We start from the raw sequence: 27,595 nt of genomic DNA, 5'->3' as shown, positions 1-27,595 counted from the left end.
CAACAAACTTGGGCCAAGCCTGTTGTTCCTTCCTAATCATATTTATATGATTTGTGATTCTGTCCACGAATAAATAAATAAATGTAGTTCTAACAAAATTGGTTCATGAATAAAGAAATTATAGCTGTATAAAAATAGGGAGTGACTTATCAGACGCCCTGTAGAATATGATTCTCCTATTATAGGATTTTACTCATAGAGCCAAATACAATACCTAATCCGTACCTACCCATCGTACTGTATCTATATTGAGGTTCATGTATAATGGAAGTGGAGAACGATAGAACAGAGTTGCTGATTATTTGCCTTTTCATTGCTGAGGATAGCTGATACCGGTATATCTTATGTGATATCAACTGCTCATTCTTGTTTCAAAGAATATGTTAATTTTTCATTTGTTTCCATTATAATGTAGTGTTAGTATATAGGCTAATTGGTCTTGAAAGACTTGGCAATACATTGTCATTTGTGATGAAGGATCAATAATGAATCAATCAATCAATAATCAGTTGTATTTTGTTCGTCAAGAAAATATATTTTACAATGATAAATTTAAATTTATTCATTAAAACTACAATTTAAATAAAACCAGTATACATAAATATTTAAATGTTTCTATCCATTATCCATTTCCACTCAATTTTCCTTTTATTATCTTGAAAAATGGCAAACATAAAAATGATGATCATAAATAAATTCATTAATGTAGATTAGCTTTTTTGTGATACAATTTGTACCGGTACTCGAACAATATCTTAATTATTGAAATAGAATTATCTATATTTACCAATTCTTTTTTTGTTTGGGGTTATCAATTTTCTTCTTCTTAATGTACTTGAACTGTTGTCGGTAGCTGTGAATGAGTCATGAGAAGATATAGTAAACGCATGAGTCATTCATTCATAGAAATTTTTGAAGATGCTTCTTTGTAAAGTCGTAAACTCTTTCCACATTCTTTAATATTAAATTCGTTACGCAGAATTTGAAAACCGTTTCAGATGAAGCATTATACAAATCGAACCCATTCCAATTCAACAGAGATTTATAATTTTTCCGGTGGAAATACCCATTTTATAGTTTTTTTAGGCTTAACTCACACTACCTCGACTCAAATCGTACGACTCCAGTCGAGAATACTCCAGTCTCTCGACCTGACGACTTTCTTGCTCATTGTCACTACTTCAGTTCCATGCTACTCCATTTTCTTACCTTACTTTATTAAAAATATAAGATCTAATTCGTCACTACTTAGCATGTAACAAATTTTATAATCATTTTTATGAATATATAGTCTTATCTAATTCTTATTATTGTCTTATCTAAAATAATAAAACATCAGTTTCATCAAGCATGACCTCACTTTCATTAACAATGCACGGTACTTTGTAACTCAAGTCCAGGCTCGACCAACATGTCGTCGAGTCGACGCTCGACTCAGTCTCACAGTCATGAGGTCGCGGAGACTAGAGTCGACTGGTGAGTGTTACCATTCGAAAACACATGCTGCGTCGAGAAGAGACTGCGACTCTAGTCTCGTCGAGAAGAGACTAGAGTCGCAGTCTCTTTTAGGAGACCTGAGTCGTGTAAAAGTGTGAGTCGAGCCTTACTGATAAGTTATGCAACTCGTTTAAAAGAAGCATGCTCTAAGAGTACGGTATTTTTCAGAGAAATTTATTGTTTTTTTTTCTTAAAATGCAATCAACCTGAATTCGGGGAAGGAAAATCTTCAAAATAAGTATAATAATAAATAACTACATTTTATTGGATGGGCACGTTAAAATGTCGGTCCCGCACTACCACCTGTAATATCCATATGGATTTTTTCATTTTATAATATTATAATATCGGGGACCGAGCTTCGCTCTGGAGTACAAAAGCATAAAAAATTTAATACGAAAGAAGAAATTATAATAACATTCATACAGAAATGTTCTATCTAATCACAGTAAATTGATATTAATTCCCAGAAGAATGCAAAAATTTCCCTCACAAAGGCCCAGTTGCACAAAAGCCGGTTGAATTTTAATCCTGATTAAATTTACGTGAACCAAATCAGAGAAGACCATTTCAAAAAGATGGATCTACTGGAATTAATCAGGATCGAAAACAACCCAGCTTTTTTGCAACCGGCACTTTGTACCTGATTGAATGATTACAAAAGTTCAACAGCTGAGTCATAATTTTGACACAGTCCCACACACATGAACTCGCTCACTCACTTCCATCATCAACAGACGACGAAATAATTATCATCTGTTTTTCCAAGGATGAATAATAATTATCCTTTTAATGTTCTTCAGTGAGTTTTCTCAGGGATGAGACCTAGTGCAATCGAATCTTTATATTATAAACCTACTATGTTCTGAATTTGGTGAGAATCGTTAGAGCCGTTTTCGAAATCCGGTGAAATACAAACATATAAACATACATACATCTAAATATCTAAACATATAAACAGAAATAATTATTATCATCTGTTTTTCCAAGGATGAATAGTAATTATCCTTTTAATGTCCTTTAGTGAGTTTTCTCAGGGATGAGACCTAGTGCAATCGAATCTTTATATTATAAACCTACTATGTTCTGAATTTGGTGAGAATCGTTAGAGCCGTTTTCGAAATCCGGTGAAATACAAACATATAAACATACATACATCTAAATATCTAAACATATAAACAGAAATAATTATTATCATCTGTTTTTCCAAGGATGAATAGTAATTATCCTTTTAATGTCATTTAGTGAGTTTTCTCAGGGATGAGACCTAGTGCAGTCGAATCTTTATATTATAAACCTACTATGTTCTGAATTTAGTGAGAATCGTTAGTGCAGGGACACACGATCCGGCGACATCGCCGTCCGGCGTTTTCGCCGGACCCGGCGGCAATTAGCATTCAGAACACACGACAGACGGCGAAGCTGCCGTCCGGCGTTTTTGCCGGATCATTTAGATACATTTCAGTATAATAAATGGAGTACAACATTTCAAAATTAACTTACACATATTATGTTGTCGCGTAATTAAAATTATTCCTACCAAATCTCATGAAAATCTATCAAATCATTTGTCTGAAAATGTTGTAATAGCTTGGAACTGTGGTTTAGGCGTATTCAACCTTCTAATTTACGTTTTGCTACAATAAAAAATTGATAAGATACGAAAAAACAATCTTTTACTATTGCGATTGAATTTCCAGCTTGAATTTCACTTTAAATACTGAAATGAAGTGTATCTTACTGGTAATTCTAATAGAACATAATCTCAAGAACTTATGTCGTTGTGCAAAATATCAATGTGAGGACAATGTAGTTGGTGATGATGCTTGAAGCTGAAAATTAGGTCTTTTTCATAATACAAGGAGAATTGTTGTCAGGTGTACCTAGAATATGAGATAGATCGCTATACCTGAACATCGATGCATCGATACCCATCCCTACTTACAACCCTACCCTTGTAACCTACCTTGTAACCCTACCCTACCCATTTGTAACGTTACAAATGTTAATAAATAAAGAAGTGGCATGGGTGGGGACAGCGCCGTCCGGCGTTTTCGCCGTGTCGTGTGTTCATCTCCATATAGTACAATGCCCTGCTACTGCTTTCCGGCGGCAAAACCGGACGGCGAAGTAGAGAATACCCGGCGATATCGCCGGATCAATTTCTCGCCGGACCGGCGTTTTCGCCGTCGCCGGCGTCGCCGGAGTCGTGTGTTCTGCCCCATGCCTTCCTGTGTACTTCTTGCAACCGGACGGCGAAGCTTCGTCCGGCGAAAACGCCGGACGGCGATTTCGCCGGATCGTGTGTCCCTGCACTTAGAGGCGTATTCGAGATCCGGTGAAATACAAACATATAAACATACAAACATCTAAATATCTAAACATATAAACAGAAGTTGCTCGTTTAATAGTATAGGATACTTGTATATTTCCAATATATTGCCCAATCAATACCTGCAACAACATATTATCCTTGTGACGCTATTTTAGAAGTTAGAATGATGTCAATAATTGTCCTTGCGTGGTTCGTTTGTTCGACCTGAGGCAGTGAAGGTCTATTCAACTGACAGACAAAACCTAATTGTCTTCCCCTGACATTTCGCACGGGGAAAGCTGGGGAAATACTATTCTTCTCACTCTAGTGAGGTCCACGTTATAATGGCAGTGGAGAAAGATAGGAGAACAACGTTGCTGATTCTCTGCCTAGCCACTGCCTTCTATAGAGGATAGCTGATACCGGTATATCTGATGTGATATCAACTATATTCATTCTTGTTTCAAGTAATCGATTATATTTTATTCGTCAAGAAAATGTATTTTTTCTATGATTGAAAGATAAATATTCATAGTTGACATTGAGTATTTTGTTCACTGAGATTGAGAAAATATATCTTCGATTGATTTAATAACTATTCATTATTGAAATTAATTATATTTTACTCGTCAAGATAATATATTTTTCAACGATGAAATAATATAATTCCATAATTGAGATTAAATATTTGGTTGATTGATTATATTTCTACATTGTTGGAAAACGATTTGGGAGCAGTGCGGAGCTAGAAAAGGATAGCGCTATCTGCTTTGTCGAATGATAGACAAGAATAGCAACACCAATGTTAATCAAATACTGCCATTATAACGTGGACCTCACTATAGTAAGAAGAACAACCAAAACATGATACAGTATCATCTAAATTTGATACACAACACTATGATTTGATACGTTCGCCATCTGCTTTGTCAAATGATAGACAAGGATAGCAACACCAATGTTAATCAGATACTGCCATTATAACGCGTGGACCTCACTATAGTAAGAAGAACAACCAAAACATGATACAGTATCATCTAAATTTGATACACAACACTATGATTTGATACGCTCGCCATCTGCTTTGTCAAATGATAGACAAGAATAGCAACACCAATGTCAATCGAATACTGCCATTATAACGTGGACCTCACTATAGTGAGAAGAACAACCAAAACATGATACAGTATCATCTAAATTTGATACACAACACTATGATTTGATACGTTCGCCATCTGCTTTGTCAAATGATAGACAAGGATAGCAACACCAATTATAATCGAATACTGCCATTATAACGTGGACCTCAAAATACAATGGTGGACGAATAGTGAAGGTACATTTTCTCTACTCTACAATGCTATTATCTGCTATCAAGGACAGTCCAAGATGCTGGTTGTCCATTGTGAGAATAATTTCAATCTGTCAGCATGCCCTGAGGCAGACAACAGAAGACAGACGTATGCAGATGGATGTAAACAAACGTCTGCAGAAGTGAGCAGACATAGGTATATAATGTGCATTGCAACATTAAATAACCTGATGATTGATTGATTGATTGATTGATTTGCTGCCTTTATTAAAAAAAAACCTGGGAGGGCGAAGTTAGGGCGCAGCCGGCCCTCTCTTACACTTAACCCTCAACGCTACCGAGGCGATGATGAGGGATTCTTCCTCCGTCTGTCTGCATACGTTTGTCTGTTACGGTGTGCGCTGACCTTCAAGCTCAAAAACAAGTGGAGCTACGAAGATAAAGTGTAGATAAAGCTGGCTACTGACGGTAGAACATGCATGTTTTGACATCAGCTAAAGGTGTGTTTTCGTAACGGGCAGACGACAGAATTCACTTTAAATTAACATTGGTTCTTATGGGAGTATTCACCCATCGGCAGAAAGTTGAGCAGAAAAAAAGAACTGTTCAAATCAGAGACGAACTGTCGTTCATCTTGCCGTTCTTTATAAGGCCTATCAACACAATGCTATTTTGCTTCGACCGATCACTGCTTGTGAACCGTTTTGTCGAAAAAGAACTAATTTCGGGATTCTGTCGACGAGAACAGACAGCTTCGGATCACTTTTCTGATCTGATCACGTGACACCAGCAGAATAATCTTTCTGTGGATCAGACGCCATGTTCTTTTTAACCTCAATCTTTAATTGTTGGATGGTTTGTTTTGATATTGGTTGTCAGATTTCGGATTGCTACTATTATACTGTGAAATTAATTTGCAGTGGAAAATTGAGGTATAAAATATTTCTATTGGTTTCTTTATTCTTATAATTTTTACAAGAGAAATTGAAAATGGATTTACAACAGAAAGGCGTGAAATTTTCGAAGTTCAAAGTTTTGTACTTTCCAGACCTGCACAACGAATTACCTATTTGAAAAATAGAATATGGTTAGAAATTGCTGATGTAATAGAGGATTCAAGTAAGTACACTTAAATTTCTCATAATAAAGTAGGCTAGATTTACCGTACACAATTATTTGATATAAATTTTATGAGTAGCCTACTAGCATGTTTACAATTTTTATTCAGGTAGCCCACTGTAGTAGGCCTTTAATAACCTAGTCTCTAGGCCTAAATTGCTATCTTTTTCATTTTTCAAGAGGTTAGAAGTTGACAAAAGTTTATTATTTCTTTTTTTAATGTTTAATTTGTAGTATTTAATAATAATGTAAATCATAGACTAGCTAGTTTGTGTATGGTAGAGAATTATCACAAGAAAGAGAGAAATCTAATCAACTGATTAGATTTAAACTCATTCAAGATTGATTGATTAGATTAACATTAAATAATCAGATTCAAAACATTATTCAACCAAGATAACATTTAGCATTTCATGCTAACAATCTTTTACACTTTCAGTAAGTTGGCCTAATCACAAAATACATTTTTTATAATGCAGCTAGTGAGCTAGTAGTTTTCACAAACAGATTTATTAAAATAATATCATAATTTGACTTAGAAGTATTTCATTACATTCTAAGTCCTAAACTTCCATTATCCTTGTTGCACCTCAAAATTGTAAACCCATAGTTTATCAATATAATAACAAAACTAACCTGACTATTAAAACATTTACTTTGTCTTTGGTACCTATCTATGAATTAATCTTCTCTAATTTATAATTCAAAATCACTTGGAAACAATATTAAATAGATGTTATAACTTGATCAGAGTCAGTGTAATTGAATATTGAAAGACTGCCATTGGAAAAATATAAAATAGGTACTATTTTTCTGGTTGACCATTGCTACCAAACTCATTTAAACTACAATAGTAATGTATTTGAAAAACTTATTCATGCTCTATTGATCGATATTTGCGTGATGCCAGGTATATCATGTGAATAGTATAAATTAAAACAGGAGACACACAACATAGATAGATTAAAAACACTGAAAAACTTACATTATAATCGGAAATTTTTAAGGAACTGTGTCCCCTTTCTCAACCGAGCAGAGAGTGTAATGTAAGTTTTTCAGTGTTTTTAATCTATCTATGTCGTGTGTCACCTGTTTTAATTTATATTATAAAACTTTAAAGTGTTTTCTGTTATGTGCTATGAATGTAAGTATATACTTATAGTATTTATATCTAATGTAAATAGTTTATTGAGGCCCAGTTCACTTCTAATTTATTCAAAGTCCAAACTATGTCTTATCATTGATGATTAACTTCACATTATCTCCAAAATGAATATGCTGAAAGATTATGTTTCTTTTCAGGTACCATTTACAAACAAAATATTGAAGAGAATGTGCTCAAAGGAAATGCATATGAATTCTTTTTTGTTGACCAGGATGGAACAATTCTTTGGAACCTATACTTAGAATAAGTTAGTTAGGTAAGATAAAATTCCACTCATTTTTTAAACTTTATATAGGCGATGTCATTTTATACAGTTTCCCATTTTTTAAAAAGGTTTATCCACTTCAATGTTTTATTATCGATTTGATGGTAGATATTCAAATAGTAAGATTTAACTATGGTACGTGACTAAAATAATAGAAAAACTGACTAAATTTTGAAATCATTATAGCTTACAGGAAATCTTAATATTTCGAAACTACCTGAAACCACATGAGATCAAGATGGACAGTTGAGAAGAGTGCTTAAAAAACAATGTATTCACTTATCATTCAGGGAATAGAGTTATTCATAATTTGGGATTCCTTCCATAAAGAAATAATTTATGTAACATTATCTAATAATGTGATAACATTACATCAATAATTTGATGTTAAAATTGTTTTTAAAACACTCTTCTCAACTGTCCATCTTGATCTTGAGTGGATGATAACTTTATAAATGACCATACATTAGAACTATGAATAGATGACTTCAAAAATTCACCCAGCAAGTGCTGGTAGAAAACACTGAATAATTGCTTTTAATGACAGTCATTCCACCTTTTAAAATTTATGATTAAATTCATGGATGAAATACCCACATTGTTCTGAGAGAGATTTATGTATTTGCAGTTTGGTATTCATTTTCAAATCACTTAGTTCTACTTATAATGTTGTAGATAATCATCATTTCAGATTAAGCAATTGATTTATTGATTATTTCCATTTGTTTCATTAAACTTGTTTCTCTAAATGTAGAACTAAAAATTACTTTATGCAGTACATTTTGGAAGAGTTAAGTAAACCAAACGGTCGAGAAGTAGGCCTACTGACCACAGAAATAAATAAATAATTGTTCATGGTATCCAAAAATATATTGTTCACCAACAAGTTCTTTTGATCTAGGTGCACACTGATTAATCCAATTCCTGCATGGAGATTTATTTATTCAATCATTCAGAATTACACAACTAACAGATTGATGCTAATATAATAAACTGAATGTTGGTTTATTGGAATTTCTCATATAATATTACTTTGTCATTCATTTGGAGGGTTCCTTCCCAAGAAATATAATTAAAAACTTATACAGATTACAATCAATTTCAGAATTCACTTTGCAAAGTTTTTTTTTATAATGAATAATAAATTATCTATTACTTTTGATTTCAGGCCTAGTGATGTACCAGCCAGAAGTAGAGGATGACAAAGAAAATCAACTATGGATAATATTCCATGGATATGATTCATGTATGATGTAGTAGCCTACAGAAGAAAGAGATGGACTAATCTAAGAAATATATTCATTTTTTCAGTACAGTTCATAGATGTGTTTATTTCATGTTATTCATAATAATATCTCCTTTTTCTGATCGCTCCTGCTAACTGCTTCAATTCAGGTAGTTTTGAAGAAAACAGCAAGTGACATGAAATTAATAAAATATGTTTTAATTGTTTATACTTGAGGGATTTTTAAATCTATATTTAACCCAAAAGCATCCAACTCTTATTAACAACTTCATTGGTTATGTATGTCTTCTGCTTTTTTGGAACTAATAAAATTATTTAACATTGCTGACTGGCAAATGCTATAGGTAACACGTAGTTAAATAATAGACTTGAATTGGATATAAAATAGGGTATCACAATTATTATGTATTGTATTAAGAATTAAGTAATAGTACTTATTTACTGCATTGAAGGGGTAATAATTCTTTGAATATGAAAAATAACTTAAGCAAAAGTTGAAAATATGATGTTCCAAGCCACATCAAATATAATCACTTTCAATTCTACCTTCTAGGCTATATTTCCAAGGTTTTGATTAAAATTGATAAGCTTTTAGAACATTATAGTGAATAAGGAGTTTGAAAGGCTACTCTAATTCTAATTAATACCCTAATAAAGTATTAATTTTAATAGGGCAACTTTAATGGTTAATTGTAGAAAATAACTAGTAGGCCTACCCTAAAATATTCAAAATAAGCATGACCAGTTTCTAATTATGTCATTGTCAAGAGAGTCCTTATTGAAAATGTCGAAACTAATCATGCTTCATTTTGGAATATCACAAGGGTACTAGTTACCTTCTATAATTAATAAATATTCATCCATTTTAAAATAGGCTATGTGTTATTTAAAGTACCATAACAGAACTCGTTTATTAAAGCAAGATATAGTTATCTCAACAATAATTATTAGAATTAGTTCGCCTGTTTGAATACACTTTGTACATGTCATATGTGTTAATCTATAATAATAATTTCCAATATTCGTATAGCTTTTACTGGTGAAGAGTCCCTAATTGAACATTGCCTGAGAAGGCATATTGATTTAGGCAGTCAATTGCCTCACGATTCTTATACATGATTGTATATCAGCCTGGACCGTACCCATCCAATGATCAAAAAGGGGACTGCTAAAATAAAATTGCCTAAAAAACGTTTACAATATTGATATCCCTTGGTGTAATATATCCCATAGATTCCAAGAATGCCAAAATTAAAGCACTTATATATTATTTATTTATTGATTTTTTTTCGATAGAGCTTCAATAGGCCTTTGAAGTTGAATACGGTACTCATAGTAGGTAGGCCTACCTATAAACGATGTGATTCAAAGAACATGCATTGACTCTGAAGGCAATTGATTCTAGTTAATAAAATAATTATAATAATATCTTATTAATAATGGAATGCTTCTAGTTAATAAAATAATATCTTATTAATAATGAAATACAATCAGTTACTTCAAATAATTTACCCTTACAAATTTCAAGCATAGGAAATGAAAAGTTAACTCTTAGATTGACATGCCTATAAAGCATAGAATTTTGCATAATTATTGAAGTAACTAATAATTGTGGAAAAGTTATCTGAGTTTTAAAAAGCAATTAATTCACTTTATTGAATTAAATCTCCAATAATCATTTCAGAATTACCTTTTGGACAACCCAAAAAGTTCATTACCCATAACACATGAAGCAAAATTCATGTCAAAGAACTAGTTCTTTGAATGTTACTGTTTCTGCCCGCCTGGGTGCGCTGCAATCGATTCTGCTTCTGCCCGTTACGAAAACACAGCTTTAGGGCTTCCAACATAAAGTAAACAATCAATAACAATGAATAAATCATTAGAAAATTACAAATTATGGTTATACAAGAATAATTTCACCTCAAATTCAGTTGAGAAGAAGTTGATTTGTATAATCGAAGATACAAAAACCACATCTTTTTCATGCATGTTAGTGGCCAGCCTAAGAGATTCTAGAGAAACAGAGGTTCGGAACAGGCAGTAATGCCTAATCCTAGAAGAAGAAGAAGAAGAAGAAGAGAAGAAGAAGAAAAGAAGAAGAAGAAGAAGAAGAAAAAAAAGAAGAAGAAGAAGAAGAAGAAGAAGAAGAAGAAGAAGAAGAAGAAGAAGAAGAAGAAGAAGAAGAAGAAGAAGAAGAAGAAGAAGAAGAAGAGAAGAAGAAGAAGAAGAAGAAGAAAGAAGAAGAAGAAGAAGAAGAAGAAGAAGAAGAAGAAGAAGAAGAAGAAGAAGAAGAAGAAGAAGAAGAAGAAGAAGAAAAGAAAAGAAGAAGAAGAAAAGAAGAAGAAGAAGAAGAAGAAGAAGAAGAAGGAAGAAGAAGAAGAAGACAGGTGAAGAAGAAGAAGACACGAGAAGAAGAAAAAGAACTACAAGAAGAAAGATTCCATTGCATTATTAGTTTCTGGTAGAAACATAAAACATAACTATGCTGCATACTACTTACTAGTACAAGTATTTTAGTAGTATTTCAGTTTCCTTTTGGCATTTTTCCATTTTATCCGTTTTTCTTATCTCCTTCAGTTTCCTGTTTTCACCCCCATATCTATCAGTTCTGTCAAGTCATTTGTTGTTCCCTTTATGCTGAAATCCCAATGCTTACAGAAACAAACCGCAAAAAAGTTTGAAAGATCCGAAATATTCTGAGATAGGCTTTTAAAATTGTGGGGAACTGGCAACCGCTCTTTTTGATAAGATAAGTTTTGAGTGAAATGTCTCGTATCTTTTTTTTTGACTATAAAACAGTTGAAAAGCTTGAGTAGTGTCGTGTGGTTTTTTGAATTTTTCTATGTTCTTTCAATAGACTACTCTGCGTGGTTTCAAAGTGATATGTTATTCTTGTTTTCTGCCTTTTTCAAGCTCGAGATTATTGTTGAATTTGTCATGATGTCTCATCATTCTTGAAATATGCCATCCGACAGGAAATCCGATTTCAACAAGGAAAACCGGTTGTAGTTCGTGGAATCTCAAGAAATAAATTTTATTTAAATAAATTTAGTGAGTTTTTTGATCCACTGAGTGCAGTTAATATCACCTTCAGCTAAAAATTTCTAAAAATAAAATTTATTTGATTAAATTCATCGCTTTTTTCGATGCATTGATTGCAGTTAATCTCGCTGGCAGCTGAAAATTTGGGTCTCATTATTTTCATCAACTCATCAACTATAGTGAGGTCCACGTTATAATGGCAGTGTTCGATTAGCAATTGTATTGCTATCCTTGTTTTTCATTCAGCAAAGCGGATAGCGCTATCTCTTTCTCGCTTTGCTCTGTTGCCAGATCGTCTCATAAAAATGTAGAATTAGTTATTAATAACAAAATATTTCATCTGAACTATGTTAGCTCATTGAGAAATTATTCAAAAATATAATCTATTGCTTGATAAAATATAATTGATTATTTCAAACAGGGATGAACAGTTAATATTACATTGATAAACCTGTATCAGCTACCGTCTATAGAAGGCATTGACAAGACTGAGAATCGGCAACGTTTTTCTTCTATCTTTCTCCACTGCCATTATAACGTGGACCTCATCAGTATAGGTGCTCCTAACATGGGACTTCTTAACATCAAACAATGTCAATATGTCTGATATATTCTCATTTCATGAAGGATCAAGCTGGATTCGCACGTATCAGTATCAGTATCCGGTGTCCGGTACAGTGAAGATATTATCCCCATGCATTCTAATTCATTTACTTTCATAATGTTACTATCCCCACTCAGCCCGGCCGAGCGAGTGTGAATAGTCCCATTTGAACTAATGCAAATTATATTTCCACTGTACGGGTGGCCACTAACGTTTCCACTGTACGGGTGGCCACTAACGACAGGACAAGTGTGTTGAACATGTGTGCACACACAAGCTCGTCATACATGTTGTTTAATACTTGAGTAGAGTATATCAGGTAAATCTGTATCAAGTTGAATAAAGTTAAACAAGATTTTAATTGTAATTGAAGAATGTTGAAGGGGCACATAGCCTAACGTAGCTACATTTGGACTGTTGTATAATATAGAATTGGAACCGTTTTGGGCTTATAAGCCTGTGGTACTTTTCTCAAAATTGTCTTGTAATTCTGAATGATTAAATTAAATAAATGAACAAATAGAAAGAAATGATTGAATAAAATTAATGATTAAATGAGTGATTGAATTAAATGAATGATTAAAGATGAATGACGATCATTTATTGTCTTAGAACACGATTGTTTTATTCAGATAATCTTGAGACATGTTTTGAGGCAATTTGGGTTATTTTTGAGATAATATGATTCATTTTTTGGGAAAAATGCAGCCGTCGGTCCCGGCTACCTAAAAAGCAGTCGTTAGGTCATGTCGGAAGCCCTGAAATTGATCAGTTGTGACCTGAAAACTCTGACACCAGACCTGAGCCAGCCAGGTCAGGCCTAAAAAGCAGTCGTTAGGTCATGTCGGAGGCCCTGAAATTGATCAGTTGTGACCTGAAAACTCTGACACCAGACCTGAGCCAGCCAGCCAGGTCACACGATATTATTATTATTTTTTGGGACAGAATGAGTAATTTTTCAGACATTGATGAGACAATAATCTGATTTTTTATCTTTGTTGCAGCCAACATACTGAAGCCTTCACAAGAGTTCATTGACTCTCATGCTGGGGACACCTTCACATTGACTTGCTCCAGTGACAGTGAAATAAAATGGGAGTATCCAGCTTTAGAATATGTGAGTAATTATTAATCTGAAACCAACTTCTTTTCATCAAATCGAGAACATTTTTTCCCCAAGATTCTTTAAGCATTTCAAATGATTATAAGATTATAAGATTATTATGTGCATTCTTAGTGCTGTTTGCACAGTGTCAGTTCAAACTAGATTTCATTCTAGACTGGATCACATCACTACCGCCGTAAACAAAGCCATAGTGCATTCGTGTGACGTCAGCACAGGTAGGGCTCCTACACCAATAAAAACACTAGCTGATATAGATCAGCTGAAATCAACAAATGTTTATTGGTGTAGGAGCATTACCGTCTCTATACAGTATATAGACGGCAATGGTAGGAACCCTACCTGTGCTGACGTCACCAGAATGCACTATGGCTTTGTTTACGGAGGTAGTGACCACATCCATATCAAGCCTCGTTTGTTATAATGCGGTTCATTTTGAGTTTAAGCCAACAGCTGAGTAAACTCAGTTTAAGTTTTGAATGTGAAAACGGTCGTTAATCGTTAAATTAAATTGTACGTTTGTTGGAACCTGCCCAAATATGAGGTCCTATCATAGTGAGGTCCATGTTATAATAAAAGTGGAGAAATATAGGAACACAGCGTTGCCTTGCCACTGCCTTTTATAGAGGATAGCTGATACCGGTCTATCTGATTTAATATCAGCTGTTCATTCTTGTTTAAAATGATCAATTATTTTTTATTCGTGAAGATAATATATATTTTTCAATGATTGAATGATCAATTTTTCATAATTGAGATTGAATATTTTGTCAATCAATTATATTTCTTACATTTACATTTTTGAAAAACTATCTGGCAACGTTGTGGAGCTAGATAAGGATAGGGCCATCTACTTTGTCGTATGACAGACAAGGATAGCAACACCAATGCTGATTAAACTCTGCCTTTATAACGTGGACCTCACTATAATATAATATGTTGAAGTGAACAATTTATTCATTCCTTCATATACAATTTATTACAAAAGTTGTGGCAAGGCACAACAGGTTTATGCCCATAAGTAACCCGTACAACGAAGTTTTACTTCTTGTTGAGTGAGATACGTTGTATCGGGGAGGATAGCTTCTCTTATTAAGCAGCAATACGTCAATAAACTTTTTTCATTCAGTTGAAAGGTACAAAATGGTTATATCCAGAAATAACCCGGTACAACGAAGTTTTCCTCTAAGTCGAGTGAGATACGTTGTATCGGGGAGGATCGTTTCTCTTATTAAGCAGTAATACGTCAATAAACAGTTCTCATTGAGTTGAAATGTACAAAATGTTTATGCCCAAAAATAACCCGGGACAACGAAGTTTTTCTTTTACTTCAGTGAGATACGTTGTATCGGAGAGGATAGCTTCTCTTATCAAGCAACAATAAGTCAATAAGTTGAACTAGTCAATAAGTAAGTAATATAAGTAAATATAAGTAAGTTGAACTAGAAGTCAATAAAGGATTTTTTATTATGTATTTTGACCTAATTATGATTTTATTATGTATCGTAATTCTATAAAATATTTTGTGACGTGGCCTTATGTACTACTGTATCGCCAGGCTAAATAAATTGATTGATTGATTGATTGAACTGTTCTCATTCAGTTGAAAGTTACAAAATGTTTATGCCCAAAATAACCCGGTACAACGAAGTTTTCCTTTAAGTCGAGTGAGATAGGTTGTATCGGGGAGGATAGCTTCTCTTATTAAGCAACAATAAGTCAATAAACTGCTCTCATTCAACGTACTCCTCTGTATCATGTCAGTTGTCCAATTCAACTCCTGGCTACTTCTCAATTCTTTGATGTGCTTCTCATGTCACTCACTCACTCACTCACTCTCTCTCTCTCTCTCTCTCTCTCATTGATATGTCACTCACTCACTCACTCTCTCTTTCTCTCTCATTGATGTGCAATGGGTCTTTCCAGACCTAGCACAAAATAAAAATCAATCAATATCTGTCAAGGGATGTGTGGTAGAGAGGACCTGGTGTTTCAACTCCCTAAATAAAGGCAATCAATCAATCAATCGCGTTTAACGCTAAACTATGTTTACTTGTAGATATTTATTTTATTTATTTATAATGCAAATGACACTTATGTAATAACATTGGAAGATAAAATAATAAGATGGTCCTTGTGTTATTTTTCTTCCAAATTTATTATGTGACAAAGTCCAAGATAGGACTATGGTTGTATTTATCATATAATGTGTTTCATACGGGGTTTAAACTATCAGCTGATATTTCTCCGTTTAAACCTTGTATCTGCATACGGGCCTTATTGTTCTACTTTCCTTGCCCTATTACCATAGGTAAAGGAAAGTATTGCTTTCCGAAAAAAATTAAGGTACCCCAATTTCTAAATTTCTATACGTTTCAAGATCTGTGTACACGATATCTCATCTCCCAATTAACGGAATGACTTGAAATTTGGAACTTAAGGTCCTTTTACACTATAAGGATCTGACACGAACAATTTCGATCAAATGCAATTCAAGATGGCGGCTAAAATGGAGAAAATGTTGTAAAAAACAGGGTTTTTCGCGATTTTCTCGGAAACGGCTCCAACGATTTTAATTAAATTCATACCTAAAACAGTCATTGATAAGCTCTATCAACTGCCACAAGTCCCATATCTGTAAAAATTTCAGGAGCTCCGCCCCATCTATGCAAAGTTTGATTTAGATTCCCAATTATCAGGCTTCAGATACAATTTAAACAAAAAATTTCGAGTGGAAAAGATTGACCATTGAAATCTCTACAATTAATGTTCAGTAAAATTTCACCTAAAATTGAAAATAAGCTCGAAATTCGAGAAAATGTGATTATCCAATTGCAAACTATGGGCAACTGTTGATTCTATTAAATGATTCACTATGAAGAGATAGCATACCTCGTATGTCTCCAGCGTTATTGTCCTGTCACCAGCTGGCTCAGATCTTTATAAGTAGACTTGAGATGCGCATGAACACTAGCATCAGGTGATCAATTTTCATAACGGCAAGGAAAGTTGTGTGAGTGCGCCACACCAGATTTTTTAATGTGATTTTCAGTGACTGATATGAAGAGTTTTCAGTTTTTCTGTTGTGTTTTCAGAGTCCTGGAACGCCAAAAATCTCGATCAGTGAGAAAAGACTGGCAGATACACTGGAGTCACAGCTAACGGTGACCGATGCTTCCTATCTGGACACTGGCTTCTATAGATGTCATCAAGCCAACTATATCAACGGCCCTCAATCCCGTGAAACATATGTATTCGTCCAAGGTCAGTAATATTGATATCAAGGTCAGTGATATCATTATTTAGATCTTGATATCATTAAGGTGAAATCATTTAGAAAAGATAGCATAAGAAACCATACTATGGGTATAGCCGATTACTGTCGACTACTGTCGATTATTACTGATTTGTTTGGGTGAAAGTGTAAGAGCGACACAGTATGAGAGACTACCAGCGTCACATTGCTTGTAACTAGGTTAAATCATATATAGAAAAGATACCATAAGAAGATATCCCTAGGTCGTTTATGTTCACAAATTTCAAACCTATTTTATGTTAACTCAAGCCGATTACTGTCGACTACTGACTATTATTACTGTTTTGGCCGAGTGAGATGTAAGTACAGCACAGTATGAGTACAGAGACTATAGAATCATACTTATTTATAATCACTGTAAGTATGAGAGACTACCAGCGTCACATAGCTTCACGTAAAATAACTACTAGGACTATCGGATTGAGTTGACAGTGAAATTTGGAACATAAATACCCTACAACATGGGATATCTCCTTGTACTATCTTTTATCGATGGTGATATTGATTTATAGTGAGGTCCACGTTATAATGGCAATGGAGAAAGATAGGAGAACAGCATTGTCGGTTCTCTGTCTAGCCACTGTTTCTAAAGAGGATAGCTGATACCGTTATATCTGATGTAATATTAACTGTTCTTTCAAGAAAATATATTTTTAATGATCAAATAATAAATTTCCTTACTTGAGATTGATTATCCTGTCACTTATTTATAGTTAAAAAACAAACTGGCAATGTTGAGGAGCTAGAAAATGATAGCGCTATCTGCTTTGTCGAATGATAGACAAGGATAGCAACAACAATGTTAATCAAATAGCCTACTTCCATTATAACTTGGGCTTCACTATAGGCCCGATTTCACCATAAACTAAAACTATAGTTGATCAATCGAAGAAAGAGCTCATTTAGTTAAGTTTAATTTTTGTCACATGCAGCTGTCTAAATCGAGCGGAGCTTGCACAGTATGTGACACGTCAGAATTTTATAATCTTACATTCAAAAGAAACAATTTTTGAGAGCCCACTCTCCAGCCAACACCCCCTCAACAGGACACCTCAAATTAGTCAGCAAGTGAGTAAGGAAGGACAAGCCTCAATGAGCTATTTTTTAACTTCCCTAGCAAACTTTTCGTGGCTGTTATCCATTAACCGTCATTATCGACGGTACACTATCCAGAGATACATTCTTCTTTCAAGGTCATTGATATCGATTTAGATCTGATTTCTCCGTAAATGAAAACTATTGTTGATTCATCTAAAACAGAGCCAATAATATCATTAACGGCTCAAAATCCAGAGCCCAATATACCAATATTAATAGCTGACTCTTGTCAATAATGATCTACTCAAATATAAATGACTTAGGCCCAGTTGCACAAAAGTCAGTTAAATTTTAACAGTGATTAATTCCAAGAAAACCAATCAGAGAAGGAGTTCTTGAAAAGACGGCTTCTCTGATTGGTTCTAAAGGAATTAATCACGGTTGAACTTTAACCGGCTCTTGTGCAACCGGCACTTAGCACACAAATGTGGTGAGTGACATTTTTTTGAAACTTGTTTTTATATGCTTAATAAACTAACAAAAACAAGAAGATATTTTTTCTCAACCAAAATATTTTATTAGTTGAGGAAATATTTTTTCTCATGATTTAATAACAAAGTTTCATAATCGAGATCATATTTTGGTGGTTCATTGTGTTTCTTCATGTCCATCAAACTATTTGGCAACGTTTCGTGGTTTGAAAAGGATAGAGCTATCTGCTTTGTCTAATGACAGTCAGGAATCACCTCTGTTTTTCGTCTCAAGTTTTTAGTTTGTAGTTTTTGTTTGTCGTTTTATCTTGTAACTAATTTTGTTTTGATTTTTTGCAGATGACGAGCATCTAATGGTTCACGATAACTCATCCTACTACAGTGTTACACAGTATAGAAACTTAACAGTGCCCTGTAGGCCCACCTCTCGCAACGTTTCCATGTCGTTGATCAAAGATGGAATGGAGGTAAGTTACCACTATTAAATTATCATGTATTTAACATGTATCATGTTTGTAACAGGTTATCATGTATTTGCTGAACAAAAGGAATAGATGTTAGTTTTTGTGTAGTTGAGAAGTTAATATTGTGGTAATTATCCATATTGAATGGAAAAGACTAAGAAATTGTCAAAAAACCACAGATTTATTGATACTTAGAAAGACCGGTTTCGGTTATTTCACTTAGAGTTATTTAGCTTAGAGTAAACTGATAAGAGTTTATCAGAGATTGACAATGGTGTAGCCTAATAACTGAAACCGGTCTTTCTAAGTATCAATAAATCTGTGGTTTTTGACAATTTCTTAGTCTTTTTCATTCAATAGATGCTAGAAATAGACCTTCACAACTACTCAGAAAATATGTATTTGCCCCTGACTGTACTCTGAATAAAATTCATTGAGACTTTCAATATTGGCGTTGCCAGATTTTGTAGAATTGATAAGTATGTTACTCTTTCTAATAGGTATCACTAGGTATTCTCTTATAATCATGGAATTATTTATATAAAAAATGGAAAGTGTTTCTAGCATGGAATGTTCTAGCATAGACGGAAGATAGCATAAGAAGATATCCCATGGTAAAAGGTGTTTATGTTACACAAATTTTAATGTTAACTCAAGCTGATATTCCTAGTAGTTGTTTTTGGTGAAGCTATGTGACGCTGGTAGTCTCTCATACTGTGCCGTTCTTATAATTTCACCCAGCCAAAACAGTCAGAAGTCTATAATAATCAGCTTGAGTTAACAAGAAATCGGCTTGAAATTTGGAACATAAACAACCTATACCATGGGATATCTTCTTATGCTATCTCTCCTCTATGGTCAATTTTAATTTTCAATCAATAAATTTTATTAGAAAAACATTTTTACATTGTTGGGTCTTGCTAAACCCGTGGGTTTTTCAGCAGGTGCCAGGTCAAAAGAAAATTATTCACAACGTTAAATTAAAATTAATAATAAATAAAATAAGAATAAGAATAAGAATAAGAATGCTTTTTATTCCTTCAATGCATACATACAATGCTATCGGAAACGTCAGTCAACAATATAATACATAGTTTTAAGTTTTGAATTATACAGTGAAAGTTACACTTAGTACGATTTGATATGACAATACAGAAAAAGTAACAATGTATCGAATAAATACAAAATTGTCTTGCATTAGATGAAAAACTGAGGAAGAACAATTAAGTACATTTACATGATTAGTAGCCTATTGAATTATTTCACTACCTATTTGACTTGAAAATAGTCCTTCACTGGTAGTTGGAAGAAATCTGAAATTGAGTATAAAGGATTATTCAATAGTAGGCGCTCTAGGTTTTTCTTATAAATTGGCATTGGTAGGTTCCTGGCTATCTCGGGTAATGTGTTGAATAATTTCAATGAAACTTGATTTGGACTTGTTGATATTCTTTTGAGTCTTGTATATGGTATATCTATTTTTGTCTTATTTCTAGTATTATGACAGTGAATGTCAACTCTGCGGCTATAAGAACCTAAATTATTCTTTATCTGGAGGAGAAGTTTGAAAGCTACCAAGCTGTGCACTGTCATAATTTTCTCCTTTATAAACAATGGCTTACAATGCTCCAGATAAGTAGCGTTACATATAATTCTTATAGCTTTTTTCTGGAGCAAGAATACTTTTTGAACCTCTGGGGCGCAGCCCCATAAGACTAAACCATACGTGTAAACGCTTTGAAAAAAGGCAAAATAGCACATTCTCAGGTAATTTGAAGGAACACAGTCCTTAAGACTGCGAAGGAGATATAAAACCCTACTTAATTTTGAGCAAACACTTTCAATATGGGGTATCCATGTAAGTTTCTGATCTAATGTTATGCCCAGAAGCTTTGCACTATCTACTCCCTCACTAATCTTTCTGAGTCCAAGCACCAATGTTTGAGTCTTGGCTGTATTTAGAAACAGGCGGTTTGCTCTAAACCAGTCTGAAGCCTCACCCTTACAGCTAGACATTTTTTGATGGAGGACACCCAGATCCACATCGTTTGTGACCAAAGATGAATCATCAGCATAGCAAACTATTTTAGATGAAATATTCAATCCTATATCATTCATCATCACTAGAAACAATAACGGTCCCAGTATGGACCCTTGAGGTACTCCGTGTGGTACATTAAGTGGCTCAGAATATTTGAGTTAATACACACTGACTGAGTACGACCCTCCAAATAGGATCCTAAAAGTTTAAGAGTATTGTCATGGACACCAAGAAACTGTAATTTATTCAACAAGATGCAGTGATCCACGACATCAAATCCCTTACTTAGATCGAATAGAATTAATCCTGTGTATTTTTTACTATTAAAGCCCTCCTCAACTTCGGTTATAACTGATTGCACAGCATCTATTGTTGACTTCCCTTTTCTAAAACCATACTGGGAATCTGTAAACAAGCAATTTAATTCAAGGAAGTCATAGAGTTGGGTTGCGATAATATATTCTAGGATTTTTCCAAAGATAGGTGGGATGGAGATTGGTCTGAAGTTATCTGGAAAATTTATGTCACACTTCTTATGAATCGGGATGGTTCTTGAATGTTTCAGCAAGGATGGAAAAACTGATGATTTTATACATGCATTAAAACTGTGGTGAGCGGCTGTAAAATGAATTCATTACTTCTTTAATAAGGGAGCTAGAGTGAGAATATATGTCTTTGGTGGTGGAAGACTTCATTCTAGAAACTATTTCGAGGACTTGAATACAGGTTACTTCTTTTATTACAAAAGTTGCCTGCGTTTTTGGGGAAGAGTTCAGCAGGTCAACAGCAGAAATTTGTGACGGCTCAATATCTTTATAAATTTTCTCAATGGAGCTGATAAAGTGTTTGTTGAATTCCCTTGCTGAGATAGAAGTAGCGGTAGAATTAGCGGGCTTGGAATTATTTCGAATAATTTTCCAAGCTGCTGAGCATTTATTGTTAGCTGCTTCAATCAAAGCTTGCTTCATAGAATAGCTTGTCGTGAATCAAGAGTAATAAGCTATTTAAATATCATATCCATATACAAACTGCAATTAGATGATTGTTAGAAAGATCATTCTGCATTACTACCTCTGCAGCGTTGGCAAATTGAATCCTATGGGCTTGCTTTTTCTTTAGTTGTTTTAGAAATGTTATTCTCAATTTTGAACAATCCAACATATCTGATATTCAATCGCCTGGTATCACAAGTCTCAACTTATTTTATTCAGAATATTGTTTCTTTCAATTTTTTGATTTTTGGAACGTAGGATTTAAGTTCTCTAGAAAACATTTGATGATGCAAAATGTTGGAAATAAAATTCATCACCGCTTTGAATCTCTATGCTTCTTGCCAAATGACTCATTTTATTCTTCAAATTAATTTCTATAGTTCTCATATTTACAAGTAGAATAAAAATGCGAATAAATTTATAAATTTATGGGAAATTTCAAATCATGACTTTTCAAACTGTATGTCTCTAATCGACATGTCTTTTGTGAGATTCCCGTTATAAGTCAGCTGATAGGACGGCATACTTGTCATGTTTCTTCTTCCACTGCCTTCTATACCTAGAAGATATAGACAGTTGAAATGATAGGACAGCATACTAGTCATGTTTCTTCTTCTTCCACTTCCTAGCTGTGATTCAAATCATTCTGATTTATCTAATATAACGTTAATTGATCATTCTTGTTAATAGTGATCAATTATATTTGTCGCCAATATATCTAAGGATTAGGATTGATTATCAATAATTAGGATTTAATAATAGATTTTCATAATCTAATAAAATATTCTGGTGGTTCATTAAATTTTTTCATGGAGAAAAGAGAGATATCCCATGGTATAGGGCGTTTATGTTCCAGATTTCACTTTTTAGGCCCGCCGCAAAGTAGACCCACACTAATCCACGAAAAGCAACCCACGCCGTGGGATGTTTTGTAAACCATTGCTAGGCTTCTCCAGACATCTATGTAATGATAATAATACATGCAATGAATAATCCACTTGTCAGCTGATTGATTATGAATAATTCTATAGCAATGGTTTAAAAAACATCCCACGGCGTGGGTTGCTTTTCGTAGATTAGCGTGGGTCTACTTTGCGGTGGGCCTAACTCAAGCCGATGGTCCTAGTAGGCATTTTCCTGAAGCTATGTGACGCTGGTAGTCTCTCATACTGTGCCGTTCTTTCACTTTCACCCCAACAAAACAGTAGAATTCGACAATAATGGACAGTAATCGACAATAATCGGCTTGAGTTGACAGTAAAAGTTGCTATCACTTACGCTATTGTTTCTCTATGTCTTAATGTCCACAAAGAAAATGGTTCTGGTCGACTTGCTTCAAGAATATTAACGCTTAGCATACAGAGAGAGCACAGAATAATAATTATGGAGCGGAGTTCAATCTAATTTATAAGACTAATTTCCATCCATAGTGAGGTCCACGTTGTAACGGCAGGGGAGAGAGATAGGAGAACAGCGTCGCTGATTCTCTGCCTAGCCACTTCCTTCTATAGAGGAAGGCTGATACCGGTATATCTTCTGATTAAATATCAACTGTTCATCCTTGTCATAAATGACAAATTATATTTTATCCGTGAAGAGAATATATTTTGAATGAAAAAGACTAAGAAATTGTCAAAAACCACAGATTTATTGATACTTAGAAAGACCGGTTTCGGTTATTACACCATTGTCAATCTCTGATAAACTAGTCTTTTTCATTCAATATGAATAATTGCCACAATATCAACTTCTCAACTACACAAAAAAATATATTTTTGAATAATTAATTCTCATATTTGAGATTAAAATATTTTGTTGATAAATCTTTATTCCTACATTGTTGAAATACCATCTGGCAATAGTGCGGAGGTGGAAAAGGATAGCACTATCTGCTTTGTCGAATGATGGACAAGGATAGCTACATCAATGTTTATCAAATTCTGCCATTATAACGTGGATCTCACTATAATAAGGATACATTAATCAGCTTTTCTGCTACGAAAAGTTACCTCTTGACTTTAATAGGTTCACACATTCTCTATTGAATACTAAACTCATGAATACTAAACTCATTTTCCCCAATTATTTTAAGCTCTGTGCTTTTCATTGGTGGTAATGCAACTTAAAACGTGTGGCCACTTATTTTAACACGTTCACACGATTCAAGTGACCTGCCCAAGCTGGTGAATGCTACTAACGTATTCCATAGAGAAAATATAGCATAAGAAGATATCCCATGGTATACAAAAATGCCCCTATTCAGTTGAGGAATTCTTAGTATAGCCTTAATACAATATTTGTTAAGTAGCACGCCTTCAATACTTACCTATAATTAAAAGTGTTTTATGACTTCAGACATGTTGATTGGTGTAAATGTTTGTTTGACGATTGTTTTAACATGTGAAAGTGTTTCTGACAATAATAGTGATTTGATTTTGATTTATAGGGCGTAGATGTTCCAAATTTCAATGTTAACGTTAATGCTAGGCCGATAGTCCCAGTATAGTTGCTTTTTATGAAGCTATGTGACGCTGGTAGTCTCTCATACTGTGCAACAACTTACATTCTCATCCCAACAACACAGTAATAATAGACAGTAGTCGACAGTTATTGGCTTGAGTTAACAACAAATCTAGCCTACTTGAAATTTGGAACATGAACGATCTATACCACGGGATATCTTTTTATGCTATCATTTCTCCATGCCTCTATTGAACCCCATTGCAGAACTTAGTTTTTGTCATTGGTGCAACTTGTAACTTGAACCGTATGGACACTCATTTCAACCTTAACTCACCTGTAACTTGTTCAAGTGTCACACGATTCAAGTTGCCTGCTTCCGGTAACCTGCCCAAGGTGGTGAATGCTACTAACCTTCACTGAACCCCATTGCAGAACTTAGTTTTGGAAGTGGGCAGGCCCTACCCTAGCCTGATGGGTGATCCGCTCATGTATGACGTCACAGACGGCTTCACACTGCCCAGTGTGGCCTATGACGTGGCCGGTGTCTATCACTGCCATGCCAATGCCAATCACAGTGGCAGTGAAACGGAGGAAGAGTGGCACTTTATTGTCACCGTCACAGGTGAATAGTTGTTGCAAATAGTTGTAGATTTGTCAAAGTAGATTGCAACTTATTGAATTGTAGATTTGCAAATAGTCATAGAGTCGATTGCAAGTTATCAATTTGTAAATAGTCGTAGTCGATTGCAATTTATCGATTTATTTGTAAATAGTCGTAGTTGACTGCAAGTTATCGATTTGTAGATGGTGATAGTCGATTGCAAGTTATCGATTTGTAAATAGTCGTAGTCGATTGCAATTTATCGATTTGTGAATAGTCGTAGTCGATTGCAATTTATCGATTTGTAAATAGTCGTAGTTGACTGCAAGTTATCGATTTGTAGATGTTGATAGTCGATTAAAAGTTATCGATTTGTAGATGTTGATAGTCGATTGCAAGTTATCGTTTTTAAATAGTCATAGCAAAGACCTTAGGCTGGGCGTACACCGGTTAGTCAAGACAAGACTAGTCACGTTCAGTCACGTTTAGTCACAATACTTCACATAGTTGCTTAAGAAGACATGTCTAATTGCAGTGACTAAGCAGTGAGAGTTGCGTCACAAGCAGCGATGTGAAGTATTGTGACTAAACATGTCTTGTCTTGTCTTGACCAACTGGTGTGTGCCTAGCCTTAAAGAGGTAGTGTATAGAACCAAAATGCCTTTGCCTTCCCAATGAAGGCTTCTCTTACTTGAAGGCTGTCATTGAGGTATTTTAGCGCGAGATATTATATAATAATAATACTGAGGGTGATTCTACATAAGCTCTTAGGCTTGTGCGTGGGTAATGAGTGAAAGGGATGATGATGATGAGAGATGACGACAATATATATATTTTTGTAATATTATAGATTACAAAGATCTTGGTTTGTAATAATCTTCCAGGTTGCCCCTTATTGGTGTTGCTATACTCGTCTATCATTCTTGTATCATCTTATAAATCATTTTCCTATAAAGAGGTCCTCGTTATAATGGCAGTATTTGATTAACATTGGTGTTGCTATCCTTGTCTATCATTCGACAAACCGAGTAGCGCTATCTTTGTCTAGCTCTGCAACGCTGCCAGATCGGTTTTCAACAATGTAGTAATATGATTAATTGACAAAATATTTAACCTCATATTATGAAACTTTAGGTAGAAAAAAGCGGAGACATTTATGATTTAAACACTCTCAGCTATACTCTACCTTTCCCGCTCCAATATGTTTTGAAATTGCCTGGGTAAGTCAAAACATACTAGAGACGCGAAGGTAGAATGTAGCAGAGAAGGGTAGCTGAGAATGTTAACAATATTGCATGTATTTAAATGTGTCAGAACATAGTGGAACGGCGAATAGATTAGATGGTATAATAAGGTCCACTTTATAATGGCAGTGTAGGAAGATCACCCTTGCCACCCAAACAGCTGATACTGGTATATCTGATGAATTTATTACTGTTCATTATTGTTGAAAATAGTTAATCATATTTTATTAGTCAAGAAGATATATTTTTTAAAGATGTAATAATAAATTTTTATAATTGAGATTAAATATTTTGTCAATTAGTTGAATTTCTACATTGTTGATAAACGATGTGGCAACATCGCAATGCATAGAAGAGATAGCGCCATCTGCTTTGTTGAACGATAGACAAGGATAGCAACACCATTGAAAATCACACACTGCCATTATAACGTGGACCTTACTATAGAAGGAAACGGAGACATTTAGATACATGCATTATTTAAACACTCTACCTTCGCCGCTCCAAAATGATCTGGCACATTTGTATATACTGGAGACTCTCAGCTACCTTCTCCGCTACACTCTACCTTCGCTGCTCGTGGTTAAGTGGAAGAGTGGACATTACTGTCCAAACTTCGCCTCGTTAACAAATGTCATTCTTTTCTATTCTGCTCCATCATGTTTTGGACCTTATGATATTTGTATAGTGAGATTAACTTCCAACAGTCAAAATAATTGATTAAAATTCGCCTCGTCAAGTAATAAAAAAGTCATTCTTTTCTATTCTGCTCCACTATGATTTGAACCTTATGGACCTTGTATAATGAGATTAACTCCCAACAGTCAGAATTGATTGAGACGTTGATGAAAAGTAAATAAATTTAATCAAATATGTAGAGAAGTAGATGCGAAAAATATGTAATATTGATGAAATCCGTTGTAATTCTGTACAAGGAGCTGAAAATTCGAAGCTAATCTCAGTGTGAAGTTGAACTCAGTTTAGTGTAAAACTCAGCTCAATGCGAATCTTAGTTTATAGTTAATCGCAGTTTGAATTAATCTTTTTAAAATTTATCTGAGTTCGAATTTAATTTTGCCTCAAAGTTAATCTCAGTTTGAAGTTAATCTTAGTTTGAAGTTTATCTGAGTTCGAATTTAATTTTGCCTCAAAGTTAATCTTAGTTTGAATTTAATCTTAGTTTGAAGTTTATCTCAGTCGAATTTAATTTTGCCTCAAAGTTAATCTCAGTTTGAAGTTAATTCCTCCTCAAAGT

At 34.2% G+C, this 27,595-nt stretch overlaps 1 protein-coding gene and 1 long non-coding RNA gene across 5 annotated transcripts in view; both read left to right on the top strand.

Moving 5' to 3' along the window:
* LOC111052905 (vascular endothelial growth factor receptor 1) overlaps nucleotides 1-27,595 on the top strand; it is a 120,191-nt gene that overhangs the window by 20,197 nt on the left and 72,399 nt on the right. For 2 of the 4 annotated variants that reach the window (XM_039438604.1, XM_039438601.1), the window contains exons 2-5: nucleotides 13,572-13,684; nucleotides 16,786-16,954; nucleotides 18,875-19,002; nucleotides 24,928-25,117. In XM_039438604.1, coding sequence (XP_039294538.1) covers nucleotides 13,572-13,684; nucleotides 16,786-16,954; nucleotides 18,875-19,002; nucleotides 24,928-25,117 — 600 coding nt within the window. The remainder of the gene's footprint in view (nucleotides 1-13,571; nucleotides 13,685-16,785; nucleotides 16,955-18,874; nucleotides 19,003-24,927; nucleotides 25,118-27,595) is intronic. The other 2 variants (XM_039438603.1, XM_039438602.1) reach the window with 1 other exon arrangement.
* LOC120353786 lies at nucleotides 5,910-8,988 on the top strand. Its single transcript, XR_005572587.1, has 3 exons — nucleotides 5,910-6,242; nucleotides 7,545-7,663; nucleotides 8,841-8,988. It is a non-coding gene; the product is annotated as an uncharacterized LOC120353786 (long non-coding RNA).

Source organism: Nilaparvata lugens, chromosome 12 (assembly GCF_014356525.2).
Source record: "Nilaparvata lugens isolate BPH chromosome 12, ASM1435652v1, whole genome shotgun sequence".
Taxonomy (NCBI): domain Eukaryota; kingdom Metazoa; phylum Arthropoda; class Insecta; order Hemiptera; family Delphacidae; genus Nilaparvata; species Nilaparvata lugens.
This window is presented reverse-complemented; position numbering and strand designations above follow the sequence as displayed.